Consider the following 22665-nt stretch of genomic DNA (forward strand, 5'->3'; position numbering starts at 1 on the left):
GCACAGTTAGGAAGCTCCGATCAAGTGCTTGCTTTTGAGTATTGGAGCTGTTCTACCAAATAGTGAATTTGTTCAGCTTATCTTGTATTCTCCTTTGGAGAACATTTAAAGAGGTTGAAACAGAGAGAGGATGCTTAGTGAATTTCTTTTATTTTGCAACCACATAAACAACTTCGGCTCTGAATGAAAAGGGAGTGAATACCGAGCACTTAGGACTGGAGAGACATTAAAACAGGTATTATGTATATTCTTCAAGTTCAAAAAGTTTAGTAGAGACCTGGGCATTAAAAATGGAACTAAATCTCATTTCTAAAGATGAAACCTACAATGTCTAAGATGAAAAATACACTGGGTGTGGCTAATGGCAGATTAGACATTGATAAAAAGATCAGTGACCTTGAAGACATTGCAGTAGACACCATCTAAAAAAGTAGAAACTTTTTATAAAGTGGAAAGAAGATCAGTGAGTTGTAGGATAATTTCAGGTGACCTGAAGGTGTGGGACTGGAGACCCCTAAGCGGGGGAGGCTTCCCCGGGGGCTCAGTGGTAAAGAGCCCGCCTGTGGTGCAGGAGCTGCAGGAGACTCAGGTCCGGTCCCCGGGTCGGGAAGACCCCCTGGAGAAGGGAGTGGCAACCCACTGCAGTACCCGCACCCGGAGAATCGCCATGGACAGAGGTGTCTTGCAGGTTACAGTCCATGGGGCCACAAAGAGTCAGACACGAGTGACTTAGTTCAGCAAGCAAGAAAGGGGGAGGGTCACAAAAAACTCTGAAGAAATAATGGCTGAACGCTTTTCAAATTTTATGAGAACTATAAATCTTCAGATCCAGAAAGCTCAGTGAGGCCCAAGCACAATAAACATGGAGAAAACGGAACCAAAGCCCTTCATAATCCGGATTGCAGTGATAAAGGGGAAAAATCCTGATCAGTGATAAAGGGGAAATCTTAAAAATAGCCGGAAAAAGACACATTACCTGCAGGTGAATAAACGTAAGGGAGACAGGAGGTTTATTGTCAAAAACCCGCAAGTGGGAACCACAGGGAGCATCGCTAGTCGTGGGGCAGGGGCGGGGCAAACTCACGTGAGTGCGGATGAAAGTGTCCTCACACACGAAGGCTGAATAAGGCTTTTCCAGGCGGTCCATGGCTGAAAAGCCTCATCATCGGGGGAACAGCACTGTACGAAGTGGCAAAGGAGTCTGTTCAGGGGAAGGAAAGTCTGACTCTGCACAAAGGAACAAAGAGCAGTGGAAATCGTAGCTGTATCAGTGACTGTATCTGCTTTTTCCGCATCATTAGAAGATAATTGACCATTTCAATAGGAATGGTGATCATGTGGACTGGGATTTATAGTCCATGTAGAAACGTGATGTATAAGAAAATCAGGACAAAAAAGAATGAGAGTTAGCAAAGCTGTTCTGCGCGTGGAAGAGCTGTAATATTGTTTGGAATGGACGGGGACGAATCAAACCTTAAGGCAACCACTGGCAGTTATGCTTGGAGACGCTCATACCCTGTTCCAGTAAGTGATCGAGCAAGTTGATGATCAGTAAGCGTACAGAGACCTTGCTGTTCGGTCGCTAAGTCATGTCGACCCTTTGTGGCCCTGTGGGCTGCAGCTCGCCGGCCTTCCCTGTGCTTCACTTTCTCCCAGAGTTTTCCAGGCTCACGTCCTGGGTCAACACAGTAAACCAGTTACCCAGTTGACGTCTGTGTGTCACCCCAGCCAACAGCAGGGCGCACATTCTTGGCAAGGTTCTTGTCAAGACTGATCATATTCTGGGCAAGAAACGACCTTCAGCACAATTAGAAGAGTTCGAATGTGTTCTCTGACCTCTGTCAGGGATCCCCAAGACCACCTTCAGGTCAGGGATTCACCCGAGGCACAGGATGAGTTCTGTCATGCGTGTGGTCACAGTTTACACGACAAAAGCTACAGGTGAAGATTACTGAAGGCAAAAGGCACATAGGCAGAGTCCAGAGGAGACCAGGCTCCAAATTTAAGTCGTCTAATCACAGTGGGATGATATGGTTGGCACTCCGTTCTCCTGGCAGTGATACAGGGCAGGACTAATGGTGTACTGCCGGCCGGCAAAGGTTGCTCAGGCTACTATATCCAGATTTCATACTGGAGGTCAGTTATGTAGGCAGAGAGTGCCCATGGAACTTAATTATTTGGTCTCTAGTCTCTTCAGAGGTCAAAGTGGTATGGTGTGGCCTAAGACCCATGCTGTAAATCACATTATCTCCCAGTCAAAGGCCCGTCCTTTCTCTGGAACCTGCGGAGCATCTCGAGCTTGTTCAGCTCTTTATCTCACAGGCCATCTGTTGTTCAGTCTCTGAGTCGTGTCTGACTCTTTGCAACTCAGGGACTGCTGCACTCAAGGTCCCTGTCCTTCACCGTCTCCCAGAGTGTGCTCACACTCGTGTCCATTGAGTCAGTGATGCCATCCAACCATCTCATCCTCTCTCGCTCCCTTCTCCTCCTGCCCTCAGTCTTTCCCAGCATCAGGGTCTTTTCCAATGAGTCAGCTCTTCGCATCAGATGGCCAAAGTACTAGAGCTTCAGCTTCAGCATCAGTCCTTCCAAAGAATATTCAGGGTTGATTTCCTTTAGGATTGACTGGTTTGATGTCCTTGCTATCCAAGGGACACAGACCATAATGGAATTAATTTAAAAATCAATACCAGAAAGATCTTTGGACAATCCCTGAATGTTTAGAAACTAAATAACACATTTTTAAAGAAGAAATCATTAGAAAGTATTGTGAACTGAAAGAAAAGAAAACCACAATGTATCAAAGTTTGTAGGAAACTGCTAAAATAGTACTTAGTGAGAAATTTATTACACAAAATGCCTATACTAGGAAAGGAAAAAGGTCTCCAATTTACACCTTGGTTTATACTTTAAGAGGCTGGAAGGGGAAGAGTAAATCAAGTTCAAGGTAGAGCAGAAGGAAGAAAATAATAAAGATCAGAAGTCAGTGAAGTAGAAGATAGAACAATAACAGAGAAAAATCAGCGAAACAAAAATCAATGGAATTAAAAGATCTCTGTTGAGAATTTCAACAAAACCATTCGAGGACTGTTCAGGATAGAAACAGAGGACACAAACTGCCAGTATCAGGAATGAGAGAGATGTCGGCGCCGGAGATGCTACAGACACTGAAAGGATCAGGAGCATCATACACAACACGGATCCAATACATTCGCCAACTCAGGAGAAATGGACAGACTGCTTAAAAGATAACTACCAAGGCTCGCCTAGGAACAAGGAGATTACCTGAACAATCCTATATCAAAGAAACGGAATTTATTGTTAAAAAGCTCCCCCCAAAGAAAACTCCAGGTCCAGATGGCTTTACTGATAAGTTCTACCAAACATCTAAGAACAAAGTAATTCCAAATGAACTCTTTCAGGAAATTGAAGAGAAGAGAATACTTCTGAAGTCATTTTATTAGGTAAGGACTTACCCTAATACCAGAAACAGGATAGATGTTACAAGGAAACTATAGACAAATATTCCTCATGAACCTAGATGAAAAAATTTCCAAACAAGAAATTTATCACATCAACTCTAACAATATAAAGAAAGAATAATGTATCACCATCAATGGGATTTATTTCAGGAATGGAAGTTTGGTTTAGCATTTGAAAATCAGTGGATGTAATTCACCAGGTTGAAAAACTAAAAGAGAAAAAGCCATATGATGGTTTCAATAGACACAGAAAAAGGATTCAAGGAATCTCAACATCCATTTTTGATGTAAACTCTTAGCAAAATTTTGTGTAGAAGGGATCTTCCTCAACTTGGTAAAGGGTGTCTATGAAAAACTTCCACATCAAACTTAGTGTGAAAGGACTAAATACTTTCTCCCTAAGATCAGGAATAAGATGAGGATGTCCGTTCTCACCCCTTCTTTCCAACATTGTAATGGAGGTCCTCGACGGTGCAATCAGGCAGTAAATAGCAGGAGAAGGCATCCCGACTGGAAAGAAGGAAGGAAAACTGTATTTACCAACAACGAGATTGATTGTGTAGAACTAATAAATGAATTTAGCAAGGTTATAGAACGCAAGACCAGTATTAAGAAATCTGTTATATTTCTAAATGTTAGCCACTAGCAAAAGGAATTAATACCACTTATAACAGCCTAATAAATATGGGTACTTAAGGGAAGGTCTGAGAAGAGACTTGCAAGGCACGCACACTGCAAGCTGCAAAGCGTCTCAGAGATGTGAGCCCTGCGTAAACGGGAGGCATGCTCTGTGCACAGGCTGGGAAGCTCAGTACTGTTTAGATCTCGGTTCTCCCCAAATCCACCTGCAAATTCAACATGAATCAGTCAAGATCCCAGCCACACTTTTTTTTTGGTTTGTTTGTTTTTAATGAAATTGACCAGCAAATTTTATGTGGAAATGCAAAGGGCTAAGAAAAGCTAAAACAGTAGAACAAAACTGGAGCGCTGACACTACTTTCAAGATTTATCCAGGTGTGGTAATTTCAAGAGAGGGTGATATTAGCACAAGTCTAACCAAATAGATCTCTGCAGCAGAATGGAGGGTCCAGAAACAGACTCACGTTTATGCCCACCTGATTGTTTGCAAAAGTGTAAAGGCAGTTCCGTGACTGTGGTTTCAGCGGCTGCCCTCTGATGCCTCTCTCAACACCTACTGTCTTACTTGGGTTTCTCTTGTGTTTGACGTGGGGTATCTCTTCACGCGGCTCCAGGAAAGCGCAGCCGCTGCTCCTTACCTTGGACGAGGGGTATCTCCTCACCACCGCCCCTCCTGACCTTGAACGTGGAGTAGCTCCTCTCGGCCCTCCTGCGCCCGTGCAGTCACCGCTCCTTGGACGTGGGGTAGCTCCTCTCGGCCGCCGTCCCTGACCTCGGGCGGGGCGTAGCTCCTCTTGGCCGCTTCGGCGTGGTCCGTCACAGCCTATCTACTACTCCCATTACCATCAGAAGCATGGCCAGGAGGAGCTACTCCCCGCCCAAGGCCAGGGGCCGAGAGGAGCTACCCCGGCCCAAGGCCAGGGGCGGCGGCCGAGAGGAGCTACCCCACGTCCAAGGAGCGGCGGCTGCGCGGGCGCAGGAGGGCCGAGAGGAGCTACTCCGCATTCAAGGTCACGAGGGGCGGTGGTGAGGAGATACCCCTCGTCCAAGGTAAGGAGCCGCGGCTGCGCTTTGCTGGAGCAGCCGTGAAGAGATACCCCAGGTCCAACGTAAGAGAAACCCAAGTAAGACGGTAGGTGTTGCAAGAGGGCATCAGAGGGCAGACACCCTGAAACCAAATCACAGACTAGTCAATCTAATCACATGGACCACAGCCTCGTCTAACTCAGTGAAACTAAGCCATGCCCTGTGGGGCCATCCAAGATGGGCGGGTCATGGTGGAGAGGCCTGACAGAATGTGGTCCACTGGAGAAGGGAATGGCAAGCCTCTTCAGTATTCCTGCCTTGAGAACCCCATGAACAGTATGAAAAGGCAAAATGATAGGATACTGAAAGAGGAACTCCCCAGGTCATTAGGTGCCCAATACGCTACTGGAGATCAGTGGAGAAATAACTCCAGAAAGAATGAAGGGATGGAGCCAAAGCAAAAACAATACCTAGCTGTGGATGTGACTGGTGACAGAAACAAGGTCCAGTGCTGTAAAGAGCAATATTGCATAGGAACCTGGAATGTCAGGTCCATGAATCAAGGCAAATTGGAAGTGGTCAGACAGGAGATGGCAAGAGTGAACATCGACATTCTAGGAATCAGCAAACTAAAATGGACTGGAATGGGTGAATTTAACTCAGATGACCACTATATCTACTACTGTTGGGCAGGAATCCCTTAGAAGAAATGGAGTAGCCATCATGGTCAACAAAAGAGTCCAAAATGCAGTACTTGGATGCAATCTCAAAAATGACAGAATGATCTCTGTTTGTTTCCAAGGCAAACCATTCACTATCACAGTAATCCAAGTCTATGCCCCAACCAGTAACGCTGAAGAAGCTGAAGTTGAACGGTTCTATGAAGACCTACAAGACCTTTTAGAACTAACACCCCCAAAAGATGTCCTTTTCATTATAGGGGACTGGAATGCAAAAGTAGGAAGTCAAGAAACACCTGGGGTAACTGGCAAATTTGGCCTTGGAATATGGAATGAAGCAGGGCAAAGACTAATAGAGTTTTGCCAAGAGAATGCACTGGTCATAGCAAACATCCTCTTCCAACAACACAAGAGAAGACTCTACACATGGACATCACCAGATGGTCAACACCAAAATCAGATTGATTATATTCTTTGCAGCCAACCATGGAGAAGCTCTATACAGTCAACAAAAACAAGACCAGGAGCTGACTGTGGCTCAGATCATGAACTCCTCAATTTATTGCCAAATTCAGACTTAAACTGAAGAAAGCAGGGAAAACCACTAGACCATTCAGGTATGACCTAAATCAAATCCCTTATGATTATACAGTGGAAGGGAGAAATAGATTTAAGGGCCTAGATCTGATAGATAGAGTGCCTGATGAACTATGGATGAAAGTTTGTGACATTGTCCAGGAGACAGGGATCAAGACCATCCCCATGGAAAAGAAATGCAAAAAAGCAAAATGGCTGTCTGGGGAGGCCTTACAAACAGCTGTGAAAAGAAGACAAGTGAAAAGCAAAGGAGAAAAAGAAAGATATAAGCATCTGAATGCAGAGTTCCAGAGAATAGCAAGAGAGATAAGAAAGCCTTCCTCAGCTATCAATGCAAAGAAATAGAGGAAAAGAACAGAATGGGAAAGACTACAGATCTCTTCAAGAAAATTAGAGGTACCAAGGGAACATTCCATGCAAAGATGGGCTCGATAAAGGACAGAAATGGTATGGACCTAACAGACGCAGAAGATATTAAGAAGAGGTGGCAAGAATACACAGAAGAACTGTACAAAAAAGATCTTCACCACCAAGATAATTTCCATTGTGTGATCACTCATCTAGAGCCAGACTTCCTGGAATGTAAAGTGGACCTTAGAAAGCATCACTACGAACAAAGCTAGTGAAGGTGATGGAATTCCACTTGAGCTCTTTCAAATCCTGAAAGATGATGCTGTGAAAGTGCTGCACTCAATATGCCAGCAAATTTGGAAAACTCAGCAGTGGCCACAGGACTGGAAAAGGTCAGTTTTCATTCCAATCCCAAAGAAAGGCAATGCCAAAGAATGCTCCAACTACCGCACAATTGCACTCATCTCACACGCTAGTAAAGTAATGCTCAAAATTCTCCAAGCCAGGCTTCAGCAATACGTGAACCGTGAACTCCCTGATGTTCAAGCTGGTTTTAGAAAAGGCAGAGGAACCAGAGATCACATTGCCAACATCCACTGCATCATGGAAAAAGCAAGAGAGTTCCAGAAAAACATCTATTTCTGCTTTATTGACTATGCCAAAGCCTTTGACTGTGTGGATCACAATAAACTGTGGAAAATTCTGAAGGAGATGGAATACCAGACCACCTGACCTGCCTCTTGTATGCAGGTCAAGAAGCAACAGTTAGAACTGGACACAGAACAACAGACTGGTTCCAAAGAGGAAAAGGAGTACATCAAGGCTGTATATTGTCACCCTGCTTATTTAACTTATATGCAGAGTCCATCATGAGAAACACTGGGCTGAAGCACAAGCTGGAATCAAGATTGCCGGGAGAAATATCAGTCACCTCAGATATGCAGATGACACCACCCTTAGGGCAGAAAGTGAAGAGGAACTAAAATGCCTCTTGATGAAAATAAAAGAGGAGAGTGAAAAAGTTGGCTTAAAGCTGAACATTCAGAAAATGAAGATCATAGCATCTGGTCCCATCACTTCATGGGAAATAGATGGGGAAACAGTGGAAACAGTGTACTTTTTTGGGCTCCAAAATCACTGCAGATGGTGACTGCAGGCATGAAATTAAAAGACGCCTACTCCTTGGAAGGAAAGTTATGACCAACCTAGATAGCATATTCAAAAACAGAAACATTACTTTGCCAACAAAGGTCTGTCTAGTCAAGGCTATGGTTTTTCCAGTGGTCATGTATGGATGTGAGAGTTGGACTGTGAAAAAAGCTGAGTGCCGAAGAATTGATGCTTTTGAACTGTGATGTTGGAGAAGACTCTTGAAAGTCCCTTGGACTGCAAGGAGATCCAACCAGTCCATTGTAAAAGAGATCAGTCCTGGGTATTCTTTGGAAGGACTGATGGTAAAGCTGAAACTTCAATACTTTGGCCACCTCATGTGAAGAGTTGACTCATTGGAAAAGACTCTGATGCTGGGAGGGAATGGGAGCAGGAGGAGAAGGGGACGACAGAGGATGAGATGGCTGGATGGCATCACCGACTCGATGGACATGAGTTTGGCTGAACTCCGGCAGTTGATGATGGACAGGGAGGCCTAGCGTGCTGCAGTTCATGGGGTCGCAAAGAGTCGGACATGACTGAGTGACTAAACTGAACTGAACTGAACTGAACTGAAAGGCATTTCAGTGGAGAAAGGAGAAGCTTCAGTAAATTGTACCACAACATCCAGATACCTATTGGCAGAGAAGTAAACTTTGATCCATACCTTGCAAGATGTACAAAAAATAATTTAAGATAATTTACAGTCCTCAATGTAAAACCTAAAAATGTAACAATTCTAGAAGAACTTATAGAAGAAGCCTTTGTAACCTTTTAAGGATATGAAACCAAAAGTACAAGCTATGAAAGAAAATACTGATAAATTTGACTCCATCAAAATTTAAAATTTCTCATCTTCAAAAGACGTGTTAAAGGCGATTGGTACTGATACATATATACCTCCATGTATAAAAGAGATGGCTAGTGGGAACCTGCAGTATCACGCACGGAGCTCAGCTTGGTGCTCTGTGGTGACTTAAATGCGTGAGATGGAGGGTGGGGGGCAGATGGAGACCTAGGAGGGAAGGAGCATCGGGGTACATATGGAGTATCCGTATGGAACATAGCCGATTCATCGTGTACAGCAGAAACGAGCACAACACTGGAAAGCAACGATACCCTAATTTTTTTAAAAAAGGAAGTGGCACGAATCACAGTCTGAGAGAAAATATTTGCAAATCACATGTCTGATAGACAGAGAACTCTCAATGATAAGAAAACCAACAACCCAAGAAAAACAGGTAAAAGATTTTAACAGACATTTCGCTGAAGAAGACGCACATGAAGAGTCAGTCTCACTAGTTTTTGGAAATGCAAATCAAAACCACACTGAGACACCACTTCACACCTACTGAGATGGCTGTGATAAAACAGACAATAATAAGTGTTGACAAGAATGTGGAGAAACTGGAACCCTCATGGATTGCTGGTGGAAATGTAAAATGGTATAGCCACTTTAGAAGACATGTTTCTTAAACAGTTAAATGTAAATTTTGTTTGTGACCTAACACTTCTGCTTCTAGGTATCTACCCAAGAGAATTAAAAATACATGTTTACACAAAAATTATACATGCATTTTCATGAGAGCGTTATTCATTATGGACAAAGAGGGATACCTCCCCAATGCCCACTACTGGCGAATGGAGAGAGAAAATGCAGTATATCATCAGCAGTGAAAAGAAATCGATACTGTCGTAACTTGGATGAACACTGAAAACATACTAACTGAACACAAAAGATGAGATATTTAATTTTTATGAACTTTACTTAAAATGAGTGAATTTTTTGCCATGTAATTATTGCCTCAATAGAGCTATTCCTTAAAAATGATACGCTGTACATTGGTAATCCAGACAGCATAAGATTGCTGAAATAATAGACAAAAAATTCAATAAAGGACTTCACTGGTGGTTAGGGGGTTCAGAATCTGCCTTGCAAGGCAGGGGATGCAGGTTCAATTCCCAAATCCCTGGTTTAGGGGAACCAGGGTCCCACATGCTGTGGAGAAACTAAGCTGGTGAGCCACAACCAGGAAGCCTGTGAGCCACAGCCGGAGAGCCTGTGAGCTACAGCTGGAGAGCCTGTGAGCTACAGCCGGAGAGACTGTGAGCTACAGCCGCAGAGCTTATGAGTCACAACCAGGGAGCCTGTGAGCCACAGCCGGAGAGCCTATGAGCCACAGCTGCAGAGCCTGTGAGCTACAGCCGGAGAGCCGGTGAGCTACAGCCGGAGAGCCTGTGAGCTACAGCCGGAGAGCCGGTGAGCTACAGCCAGGGAGCCCGTGAGCTGCGACGAAGATGCCACATGATGCAACAAAGGCCTCGTCAGCCTCAGCTACGAGGTCCAATGTAGCCAAATAAATAAACATTTAAAAAAATTAATGAAACAGAGTAGAGAGCCCAGAGAAAGACCCACTCAACTGTCATCAACTGATTTTTGGCAAAGGAACAAAGGCAGTTCAATGAGGGAAAGGTAGTCTCTTCAGCGAATGGTGCTGAAAAAAAATGGACATCCACATGCTAAATATATGTGTATATATGGACAAAATCCTTGTACCTTTCAGAAACATTAACTCACAGTGGATTGTAAACCTAAATCTGAATTCCAGACTAAATAAAACTTCCGGAAGATAACATAGGGGAAAATCTAGGTGACCTTGGATTTCGTAGTGGCATTTTAGAGACTACACCGAAAACACAATCCATGAAAAAAAAATTGACAGGTTGAACTTTAAGGAAAGTAGCAACTTTTGTTCTGTGAAAGACACTGTTTAGAGAATGAAGTCACAGACAGAAAATATTTGCAAAATAGATATCTGATAAAGGACTTATATTCAAAATATGTAAAGAACTCAGAAGTCAACAACAAGAAAACAAACGACTCAGTCTTTCTGACAAAATGACAACAGATCTGACCAGACATTTCACCAGAGAAGGTTTACAGGCGGCAAATGAGCATTGAAAATCGACCTCACGTGTCCATAGGAAGCTGCCAATTAAAACAGCAGTGGGACGCCACTGTGCATGTCAGGGGCCAACATGCAAACGCGGACAACAGCAAATGCTGGCAAGGAAGCTGAGCAATAGGAGCTCTCATTCGTTGCTGGTAGGAATGCGAAATAGCACAGCCACTTTGGAGGACAACTAGTTTAGTAGTTTCTTACGAAGCTAAAAGTAATATTGGTTCTTACAAAGCTATCTGTAAATGAAATAGATTTACTCAGATATTTCTCACCAGCGTGTTCTCACCATACAATCCACCAGCTCCTCTTCCTGGTATTTACCCAATGGAGTTGAGCACCCAAAATCCTGCACGTGAATGTTTATAGCAGCTTTCCCATAGTTCCCCAAACTCGTAAGCAACCATGATGCCTTGAAACAGATTAATGAATAAATGGAGTATTACTTAACAATAAAAGGAAATTAGCCATCTGCCTACAAAAAGACATGGGGGATCTTAACAGCATATTTCCAGGTGAACGAAGCCAGTCTGAAAAGTCTACATACTGTATGATTGCAATTATATGATATTCTGGACAAAGCCAAACTGTAGAGACAGTGAAAAGATGAGTGGTTGCCAGGGCTCAGGGAGGCCTAGAGGACTAGAGCCCGTTTTCAGGGCCCTGAATTGGTTTGATGGTATCAGTATGATACTGTGATTGGAAACATGATGCTCTGTTTGCTAAAACTCATAGACCTGCACAACGCAAAGAGTGAACCCTAATGTAAACGATGGACTTCGGTTAATAAAAAATAAATAAAACAACAGAAATCAGGATGAAACATTGTGCAGTTTTTAATATGCCAATTCCACCTCAGTAAATCTTTGTAAGCCTGTAGCAAAATCTTTGGCCGGTCCACACCTTCTGCGACCAAGTTGTCACCCCTAAGCTCCCAGGCAGGATGGAAGTGTCGGCTCCCTTCGGATGGAGGTGCTTTCTCTCCTTCCCGTGGAGCACCGCGTCTCCCGTCACCTTCGACAGCCAGGGGACTGCGGTCGTTTGTTAAGGGCAGTTGGGAGGGCGCTGTTCTCACAGTGATGCGCAGGGGCTCTGGGTCACTCGCTGCCCTTGGGCTCATCTGGTCCCCTCTCTGCAGTGGTCCCTACTCTGAAAGTCAGCAGCTCCCTTAGTAGGTAGGAGGAGGAGCTTTGGAGGCTGAAGACCCGGGTTCTGACCTCTGTTGTTCTGTGAACTGCCTGTCAGGTTTGGGGCAAGTCTCCTACTGTCCCTCGATGGTTCTCAGCTTCTTCATCTATGAAATGAGAGCGCTTGCCAGGAAGCCTCTCCGGCCCCTTCCGGTTGCGGGTCCCGGCTTGGTCAGTGTGGACACCTCTCTCACACTCCTGCAGGGAGGGGCACGTGTGCACAGTGTGTGTCTCCCCGTACCCCAGGGTGCTCGGCGCAGCGCAAACCCTCCCCGCGGGGCTCCCCCTCTGCCTCCACTTGCAGGCGGAGACCCGGAGCCTGACGGGCCCAGGCTGGTTGCCCAGGACAGCGGCTGAGTTTGGTGCTGGGTTCAGGCAACAGCTGCTCCTCTCGGCATTGTCATCTTCCAGCCTTTCATGCTTTCCTAACCCATCGCAGGCCTGAACTCTCTCTTGGCAAGGAGTATCTCCTCTATCTCCAAAGAAGGGCCCACACTGCAAGGTTCTGGGTGTTTTCTTGGCCTGGAACTGAGAGCTGGTCTGGAGTGTTGTTACTGCAGAAACCTAGGCCAAGAGTTGGCAGATTCTCCTGGTGACTGACTCCTGGCTCCTGAGTGCATTTAGAAATGCTTTATATTCAATCGCTTAGGCGTACATTGTAGAAGATACGAGGTGTTCTTTCCCTTGCTTTGTGCTGTTCGCCTAGCTGTTTGCTTGTTGCTTTGTAGCTCGGTCGTGACCCCGTGGACTGTAGCCCGCCAGGCTCTCCCGTCCACTGGGACGTCCCAGGCAAGAACACTGGAGTGGGTCACCATGCTCTCCTCTAGGGGATCTTCCCAACCCAGGGGTCGAACCCATGTCTCCGGCTTGGCGGGTGGATTCTTTACTGCTGAGCCGCCTCAGAAGCCCTAGCCTCGCTGTACTTACTTACACAATTCTTTAAGGATCTTGGGGCATGGTTGCATGAGAAGCTCTGTTAGGTCTGAATGGGATCCTGGTGAAGTACCTGATCAAATTCTCAACCTGGATGTCAGCGTGAAATGGTGCCTTCTGTATACTGAGGGGCCTCTTTGATCCATAGCCTCTGGATTTTCTTTCTGCTGTTCTGTTTTGATGTTCCATTTTGTCCTTAGAGAGGACGGAGAATCTGCTTCACCCATAGTATCTGGCTCTCTGCTGCTGCTGCTGCTGCTAAGTCGCTTCAGTCGTGTCCGCCTCTGTGCGACCCCCTAGAGTATACTAAAAAATTTAGTCCCATAAAAAACAACTCACCCAGTTTTCGTCTGTTGATTTCTTTTAGGACTCTGTTTAGAGAAGTTGCCTATTTCTTCTTCTACCAGTAGTCTCCGCGTGGACCGGGAACAGGACATCATCACCTGCTATGAGAAGGCGGGGGACATTGCCCTCCTGTACCTCCAGGAGATAGAAAGGGTGAGTGAGGATCATGTGTTCGTTCAGTTGGTGATATTTTAAAATTTCAAACCACATCATACAGAACTGTGCCCAACCTCTGGAAGCCTTCAACTTGTCTGTCTCTGTCTGCAAAGCTTTGCTTATGTTCTTAAACACTAAGGAGAATACGCTGGTGAATGTGGCTCCTTGTGAAAATAGACAGGTCAGTGTTTGGGAAGCATTTTAACATCCTCTCAACAGAAATGACAGTATACATCTATTTATGCCCTCAGTGCCCTGAAGCTGGCTGATCATCCCTGTTCTCTTAGGCAAAACAGGTTGAGCTGTGTTTATACGTACACGGACTATGTTCATGGACTGTGTACCAACACAGAGTACATTTGGGGTTTGGGAGGCTCAGTGGTCATGCCAGAGGTCTGTGGGGACTCTCCACCAACCTGGGAGCAGGTGGTGGATCCCCGGGTCATCTGGGATGGGTCACTTCCAACAGTCAGTGGTTCACTGATGAGGTGGAGAATGAAACCAACAGCTGATCAGAAGGCCACGTGAGCAGAGAACACATAAGCAGAGAACACGTGAGCAAGGGGCCGTGTGAGCAAGGGGCCCTGAGCAGAGAATGCGTGAGCAAGGGGCTGTGTGAGCAGAGAACGTGTGAGCAAGGGGCCCTGAGCAGAGAACACGTGAGCAGGGGGCCGCGTGAGCAGAAAACACGTGAGCAAGGGGCCGCGTGAGCAGAGAACTGTGAGCAGAGAACATGTGAGCAAGGGGCCCTGAGCAGAGAATGTGTGAGCAAGGTGCCTCGTGAGCAGAGAACAGGTGAGCAGGGGGCCGCATGGGCAGGGGGCCACGTGAGCAGGGGGCCGCATGAGCAGAGAACATGTGAGCAAGGGGCCCTGAGCAGAGAACACGTGAGCAGGGGGCCGCGTGAGCAGAGAACACGTGAGCAAGGGGCCTCCTGAGCAGAGAACGTGTGAGAAAGGGGCCCTGAGCAGAGAACATGTGAGAAAGGGGCCGCGTGAGCAGGGAACGTGTGAGCAAGGGGCCCTGAGCAGAGAACACGTGAGCAGGGGGCCGCGTGAGCAGAGAACATGTGAGCAAGGGGCCCTGAGCAGAGAACACGTGAGCAGGGGGCCGCATGAGCAGAGAACACGTGAGCAAGGGGCCTCCTGAGCAGAGAACGTGTGAGAAAGGGGCCCTGAGCAGAGAACATGTGAGAAAGGGGCTGCGTGAGCAAGGGGCCGCGTGAGCAGGGAACGTGTGAGCAAGGGGCCCTGAGCGCGCACCCTCAGGCCGAGGAAGCTGAAGGCTGGCTGAGGCTGGCGAGGTGTGGGCAGCTTCTGTTCAGAAGGATCCCTGTCTTTTAGCTCTGCCCTTTGTGGTTACTCCTTCACTTCTCAGCCTCGACTTCCCATCTGGAAAAGGAGCAAGATAATGGGTGTCCACTGCACGGAGTTCCTGTGGGGACTGTAAAAGGCCGTGTCAATAAAGACACTTAACCCAGATGCAGGGACGTATCCCATTCCTGCAAAAATGACACATTTTACCAAGAGCAGCGGTTGCTAGCCATGTCTGGCCCTCCCAGCATTTCCTGGTATTCTTACCATGGCTTGATCCTGATATATCCCCCTTCAGACTCAGAAGTGTTTCCTGTGAGATTGTTTGAAGTGACTAGAAATTCTGTGAGACTCTGGGTTTGGTCAGAGTCTTGTTTCCCATCCATTTATGGGCTCTCTGTCTGCTTAAGGGTTAGAATGTTAGTCGCTCAGTCGTGTCCGACTCTTTCTGACCCCATGGACTGTGGCCCGCCAGGCTCCTCTGTCCATGGAATTCTTTGCGCAAGAGTATTGGAGTGAGTTGCCATTTCCTTCTCCAGGGGATCCTCTCGACCCAGGGATCAAGCCAGGTCTCCTGCATTGCTGGCAGGTCCTTAACCGTCTGAGCCCCCAGGGATCAGAATAGAGAAGGACTACCAAGGTCTTGATAGCTTTTGTTCTTTTGTGAATGTACAGACTGGAAGCAATTTCCTTTCTGTAATGTGTTGATGTGTGTGGTGAGGATCAGAATTACCTTTCAGGGTCAGGCACGGTGAGAGCTTCAGAGAAGCGGGGGCGAGGGCCGAGGGAGAGGTGTCTGGCCTGGCTCACACCAGGATGGAGTATGAACTGTAGCTCATGATTCCAGGAATTCAGGAGGGTATTTGGCTGTCTTGCCAAGATGTTGTTGTGTCAGAAGTCTGCTGTGAGAAAGGGATTAGTTGTTCAGAATTTATGATACAATCTTTAGAGAAATGATCATGCAGCTTGCTTCTAACATCCACACGATTTTCACCGTCTGCCTCCCTGATAGCCAGTTCCTGGCAGCAGAGATGTTGGCTTGCCCCAGCCAAGCGGTTCTCATGGACCTGCACAGTCCTTGACGCTCGTGGACCCTTATTTTGTACTTTGCTCCTGTTGTCAAGGTACGGCCACCTCCTCCCGGCTTGGAGAAAGGAGGTTCATCCGTGTGTCTTTAGTGACTTGGGGACTGGCAGATCTGGGTGTACTGCCTCCTGCATTCATTTGCAGCCACCTATTCACCACCGGGTTCTTTAGCCCGACCATCAAGGAGGTTTATATAATCCTTGCTGTTGTTCAGTCATTAAGTTTTGTCTGACTCTTCGCAACCAATGGACTGCAGCACGCCAGGCTTCCCTGTTCTTCACCATCTCCCAGAGCTTGCTCAAACTCATGCCTGTAGAGTTGGTGATGCCATCCAACCATCTCATCCTCTATCGTCCCCTTCTCCTCCCGCCTTCAGTCTTGCTCAGCGTCAGGGTCTTTTCCAGTGAGTCAGTTTTTGCATCAGGTAGCCAAAGTATTGGAGCTTCAGCTTCAGCATTAGTCCTTCCAAGGAATATTCAGGACTGATTTCCTTTAGGGTGGACTGGTTGGATCTCGTTGCAGTCCAAGAGACTCTCAAGAGTCTTCTCTAGCACCACTGTTCAAAGCATCGATTCTTCGGCGCTCAGCCTTCTTCATGGTCCGACTCTCACATCCATACATGACCCCTGGAGAAGCCATAGCTTTGACTGGACAAACTTTTGTTGGCAAAGTAATGTCTCTGCTTTTTATTATGCTAAGTTGGTCATAGCTTTTCTTCCAAGGAGCAAGTGTCTTCATTTCATGGCTGCAGTCACCATCTGCAGTGATTTTGGAGCCCAAAAAATAAAGTCTGTCACTGTTTCCACTGTTTTCCCATCTATGTGCCATGAACTGATAGGACAGGATGCCATGATATTCAGTTTTTGAATTTTGAGTTTTAAGCCAACTTTTTCACTCTCCTCTTTCACTTTCATCAAGAGGCTCTTTAGTTCCTCTTCCATATAATTGTAGGATTTAAAATAAATATTTTTCACGATTTTGAGAAAAGAGTGATCACAGGATGTTAGACTGTGAGAAGAAGATGGAGGCCCAGAAACGGAGAGCCCAAGGACACACAGGAAGTTGGGGCCAAAGCTTAGATCAGAACTCAGCCCTTCTGACACCTAGTTCGTCATCGCCTCATTATCCCAGCCTGCTGCCCATAAACGTGGATGCTATGGTTCTTACACCCTTATATATAGAAAGTGCTCAGTAAGTATTTGACCAAGTAAGCCATGCTCTTAAGAGCGTGGGGGAAGCGGCATCACTTGGTTCAGGGTTCAGTTTCAGGGTATGTTGGTGACGTCCCCATTTCTGACTGATTTTCCAGGATGAGTTTTCTTCCATCAGATGCCACTTTGGGCCACCCCAGACCCAGGAAGCTGCAATATTAGCAATGAGAGAGGCTGAATGAATCAGACATCTGTTTTGACTGTGGTAGGTGCTCAGAAAGTATCTGTGATTAATGAGAAATCTGGAGGAAAGATGACCTTCCTTAAGTGGCCACTGGGGCTTGGGGAATGTTCAAGAGCTTTTTTGAGGCAAGACAATGGGTGCTCTGCAGAAGCTGCCCATTTGACCTTTTTTTAAACTTAAACAACTTTTAAGAATTAGGCTAAATTGGGAATAAATGTTAGGAAGAAAAATCTGAAAGAAGTGAAAGACTGGGGCCAGCTTAGGTAAACAGTGCTTTACTTCTCTGGGTGGGCGACCCTTTCAGGCAGGAAACCCCACATGCCCCGTTCCCGTGCTAGTTGTGCTGGGCAAGGGCAGTCTTGCAGTGGCTTCCGCCTCATTTCCCAGCCATTCCATAGCGAAGCAACTTCTGTGTGCCAGAACCTCTGGGCATTTTATTTATTAGTGTTGGCTCTTAATATCACTCACTAGCAAGGATAAGCCTGGAGGAGAACGTTTGAGGACAAATTGGAATGTTGTGGAAAATGGTTCTTCATAATCTAGAGCCACCGATTTGTGGTTCTGACACAGCCTCATTCCGAGTTTTTCTGAAAGCGGGTGCGTTCAGTGATGTTAGCCTTGTCTGCTTCCTGAAGGGCAGAGGCTCTTTGCGCAGGGCTGGCCCCCTCCCCGCTGGTGGCTGACTTGTGCTGTGACGAGCAGCAGGGCGCAGGGCACTGACCGGCCCGGCCTGGAACCCTGGCCTGGCCACCCTGGAGCTGCGGGGTCCCGGGGAAGCTACTCAGCCTCCCTGTGCTGCCCTCGAATCCTCAGCTGTCAAAGTAGCGGTAAGAATCGCTCTGCGGCTGCCGTGCGCGGGAGCCGGGTCAGCTCCGTGCGGCCCGGGGCTGGTTGCTTGCTTCTTTAGTCACTAAGTCGTGTCTGGCTCTTCTGCGACCTTGTGGACTGTAGCCTGCCAGGCTCCTCTGTCCATGGGATTTCCCAGGCAAGGACACTGGAGGGGCTGTATCCTTTTGTCCTCTAGGGGATCTTCCCGACTCAGGGATAGAACGTCTGTCTCCTGTGTTGGCAGGTGGATTCTTTACCCCTGAGCCACCAGGGAAGCCCAGTCAATGTCTGTTTTGTTGGCTTTATCTATTCCTGTCCCCTGGCAGCGGAGTCTTTCCCAACCCTCGAAGATTTCAGATATTTACGTAGAAATATAGAGTATTTTTAAAATGCTGTTTTATGTAAAATGTTCAATAATTTCAGTTCAGTTCAGTTCAGTTCAGTTCAGTCGCTCAGTTGTGTCCGACTCTTTGCGACCCCATGAATCGCAGCACGCCAGGCTTTCCAGTCCATCACCATCTCCCGGAGTTCACTCAGACTCACGTCCATCGAGTCCGTGATGCCATCCAGCCATCTCATCCTCTGTCGTCCCCTTCTCCTTCTGCCCCCAATCCCTCCCAGCATCAGAGTCTTTTCCAATGAGTCGGCTCTTCGCATGAGGTGGCCAAAGTACTGGAGTTTCAGCTTTAGCATCATTCCTTCCAAAGAAATCCCAGGGCTGATCTCCTTCAGAATGGACTGGTTGGATCTCCTTGCAGTCCAAGGGACTCTCAAGACTCTTCTCCAACACCACAGTTCAAAAGCATCAATTCTTCAGCGCTCAGCCTTCTTCACAGTCCAACTCTCACATCCATACATGACCACTGGAAAAACCATAGCCTTGACTAGACGGACCTTAGTCGGCAAAGTAATGTCTCTGCTTTTGAATATGCTATCTAGGTTGGCCATAACTTCTCTTCCAAGGAGTAAGCGTCTTTTAATTTCATGGCTGCAATCACCATCTGCAGTGATTTTGGAGCCCCCCCAAAATAAAGTCTGACACTGTTTCCACTGTTTCCCCACCTATTTGCCATGAAGTGATGGGACCGGATGCCATGGTCTTCGTTTTCTGAATGTTGAGCTTTAAGCCAACTTTTTCACTCTCCTCTCTCACTTTCATCAAGAGGCTCTTTAGCTCCTCTTCACTTTCTGCCATAAGGGTGGTGTCATCTGCATATCTGAGGTTATTGATATTTCTCCCGGAAATCTTGATTCCAGCTTGTGCTTCTTCCAGCCCAGTGTTACTCATGATGTACTCTGCATAGAAGTTAAATAAGCAGGGTGACAATATACAGCCTTGACATACTCCTTTTCCTATTTGGAGCCAGTCTGTTGTTCTGTGTCCAGTTCTAACTGTTGCTTCTTGACCTGCATACAGATTTCTCAAGAGGCAGGTCAGGTGGTCTGGTATTCCCATCTCTCTCAGAATTTTCCACAGTTTATTGTGATCCACACAGTCAAAGGCTTTGGCATAGTCAAGAAAGCAGAAATAGATGTTTTTCTGGAACTCTCTTGCTTTTTCCATGATCCAGCAGATGTTGGCAATTTGATCTCTGGTGCCCCTGCCTTTTCTAAAACCAGCTTGAACATCAGGGATTTCACAGTTCACATATTGCTGCAGCCCGGCTTGGAGAATTTTGAGCATCACTTTACTAGCATGTGAGATGAGTGCAATTGTGCGGTAGTTTGAGCATTCTTCAGCATTGCCTTTGGGATTGGAATGAAAACTGACCTTTTCCAGTCCTGTGGCCACTGCTGAGTTTTCCAAACTTGCTGGCATATTGAGTGCAGCACTTTCACAGCATCATCTTTCAGGATTTGAAAGAGCTCAACTGGAATTCCATCACCTCCACTAGCTTTGTTCGTAGTGATGCTTTCTAAGGCCCACTTGACTTCACATTCTAGGATGTCTGGCTCTAGGTGAGTGATCACACCATCATGATCATCTGAGTTGTGAAGATCTTTTTTGTACAGTTCTTCTGTGTATTCTTGCCACCTGTTCTTAATATCTTCTGCTTCTGTTAGGTCCATACCATTTATCTCCTTTATCGAGCCCATCTTTGCATGAAATGTTCCCTGGTGTCTCTGATTTTCTTGAAGAGATCTCTAGTCTTTTCCATTCTGTTCTTTTCCTCTATTTCTTTGCATTGATCACTGAGGAAGGCTTTCTTATCTCTACTTGCTATTCTTTGGAACTCTGCATTCAGATGCTTATATCTTTCCTTTTCTCCTTTGCCTTTCGTTTCTGTTCTTTTCATAGCTATTTGTAAGGCCTCCCCAGACAGCCATTTTGCTTTTTTGCATTTCTTTTCCACGGGGCTGGTCTTGATCCCTGTCTCCTGTACAGTGTCAGGAACCTCATTCCATAGTTCATCAGGCACTCTATCTATCAGATCTAGGCCCTTAAATCTATTTCTCACTTGCACTGTATAATCATAAGGGATTTGATTTAGGTCATACCTGAATGGTCTAGCGGTTTTCCTACTTTCTTCAATTTGAGTCTGAATTTGGTAATAAGGAGTTCATACCTATTGAGTAATTTTTTCAGAAGCTGGTTTTGTGTTTTTGTCTGGAAGCTAATGTACAGCATCTTGCCTGGAGTCCCCATCCTAGCTGGGTTCTGAATCTCTGTTCACCTGGCCCTTTGACCTTAGCCCAGTCGTTTATATCTGTGAGCTTCAGCTTTCCACCCTCACGGCAGGGTTAATACCGCCTGCCCTGTCTGGGGGGAAAGCCAGCGGGCCTCCAGTGCCTTCCACCAGTGTGACAGGGCTCTGCTTGTTCCAAGCGTGGAGGCGGGGCCGCAGGAGCCGGGCGGGCCTGAGAATCACGCACGGAGTGTTTGTTCAGAGTTGTCCCTGCCACATCACGGAGACATCTGCTAATAATCTTCTCTGACAGTTTGTTCTCCAAAGGGGAATACAAGATCCCTTCAGAATTATGCATAGAGAATAACTGAATCAAATGAATCGAATTAGAATCGTTGGAAATGACATGGAGTAGCCTTGATTAGTCTACCTTCAGATGGCGGCATCAGGCCAACAGTAAATAAACTTACCTGCCTCTCGGGGTGCCGTGACAGGAACAAAGATGACTTCACCCTCGCCCACCGTTAATAACACGAGCCCTGCTTTGGGCCGTCTGTCCTCGGCCTGAATCGGCCGGCCGGGGCTGGCTTCCTTGAGCAGGAGCTGTGCCCGGGTGGAACCTGCCCTGCTGACGCTTCATTCCTTTGCACCCCGTTTTGGAAAAGCAGTTCAGGCTGTTACGGGGCACCCACAGATCCCGTCATGGGCCGTTCCAGCCCTGGAGTGTGGGGAAGCAGCAGCTGGCGCGTGGCCGTCGCCCTCTGCCCCTCGGGGTCGCGGCCTGGCCACGCGGCCCGCCCCGGGTGGGCCAGGCTCCCTGCAGGAGGGCGCCGTGACAGGCGGGGGCGGCGGGTTCGCCGCTGGACTGGACGAAGGCCGCCGCGTGCCTGGAAGCGAAGCGGCGGTCCCGGGAGGAGGCCTCGGTGGCGCGGCCGGGAAGGCAGGGGTGGCGCGCGCCGCCGGGCTGCGCCGCGGGCCTTGCAGCTCCAGGCGGCCTCTCCCTCTCCCGCCGGCTCCCTGCAGCCTGAGCAGGCTTCACGGAGCGCGTGTAAGCAAAGCACTTCCGCAAGGAAGCGCCAGGGGACCGCGGGACGCTCTTCTGACGCGGAGCCTGGCGCCTCCCCGGCGGGGAAAGGCGGCTGAGGCGCGCCTAAGCCTAGACGCCGGAAAAGAGCGGAGCTGATTGTGCCTCTCTGTAGGCGCTTGTCAGTCGGCCTCATAATTTTATAGCGTTAAAGCGTTCTGGGTCTGTCTTCTTCTAGCAACATTATGTACAGACTTCAAAGAGGGTGCTCCCTAGCCATCCAGTGGTGAAGACTTCGCCTTCCAAGGAAGGGGGCGCAGGTTTGATCCGGGGTTGGGGGGCGAAGGTCCCCCCTGCCTGGTGGCCAAAACCCAAAACATAACACAGGTGCAACATTGCACCAAATTCGGTAAAGACTTCAGAAACGGTCTGCATCAAAAAAGTCTTCTCCAAAACCAAACGAAAAACTTTATTTTCATGCCTATGTAATATGTTACTAAGGGGATGGCCTCTGTGATGTAATTCACTTAGAGCCGGGGATAGCCTGTTTTATAAGCTGTCTTCATAGTCATAACCTGTGAGGTCGCCTTCCTTCAGGCCGCGTTTCCTTCCCTCTCCATTGTTTCCTAAGGGCCGGTTCCCGGAAGTGCGGCCATCGCTAGCATTCTGGTCACTGCACAGGGCGCGCAGGTGCTTTCTGCGAGTCGCACTGACCTCTCCCACCTTTGGCAGTGCAGAAGGGGAGTGGCTGCTCTGCAGTCTCGACAGGGTCACATTTGTTTCAAAGTTCCTTTGCCAATGTGCTGGGTAAAAACTGTACCTTGCAGTTTTGCTCTGCATTTCCTATTAGTCAGGTTAAAAGTCTTTCCATCTACTTGCTCACAGCC

The 22665-nt window shown here is 47.3% G+C and overlaps 1 protein-coding gene across 2 annotated transcripts in view; it reads left to right on the plus strand.

Annotated features, from left to right (window-relative positions):
• Positions 1-22665, plus strand: part of TTC7B (tetratricopeptide repeat domain 7B) — a 270549-nt gene that overhangs the window by 58547 nt on the left and 189337 nt on the right. For both annotated transcript variants that reach the window (XM_068964694.1, XM_068964695.1), the window contains exon 4: positions 13372-13502. In XM_068964694.1, the coding sequence (XP_068820795.1) occupies positions 13372-13502 (131 nt within the window). The remainder of the gene's footprint in view (positions 1-13371; positions 13503-22665) is intronic.

Source organism: Capricornis sumatraensis, chromosome 2 (genome assembly GCF_032405125.1).
Source record: "Capricornis sumatraensis isolate serow.1 chromosome 2, serow.2, whole genome shotgun sequence".
NCBI lineage: Eukaryota > Metazoa > Chordata > Mammalia > Artiodactyla > Bovidae > Capricornis > Capricornis sumatraensis.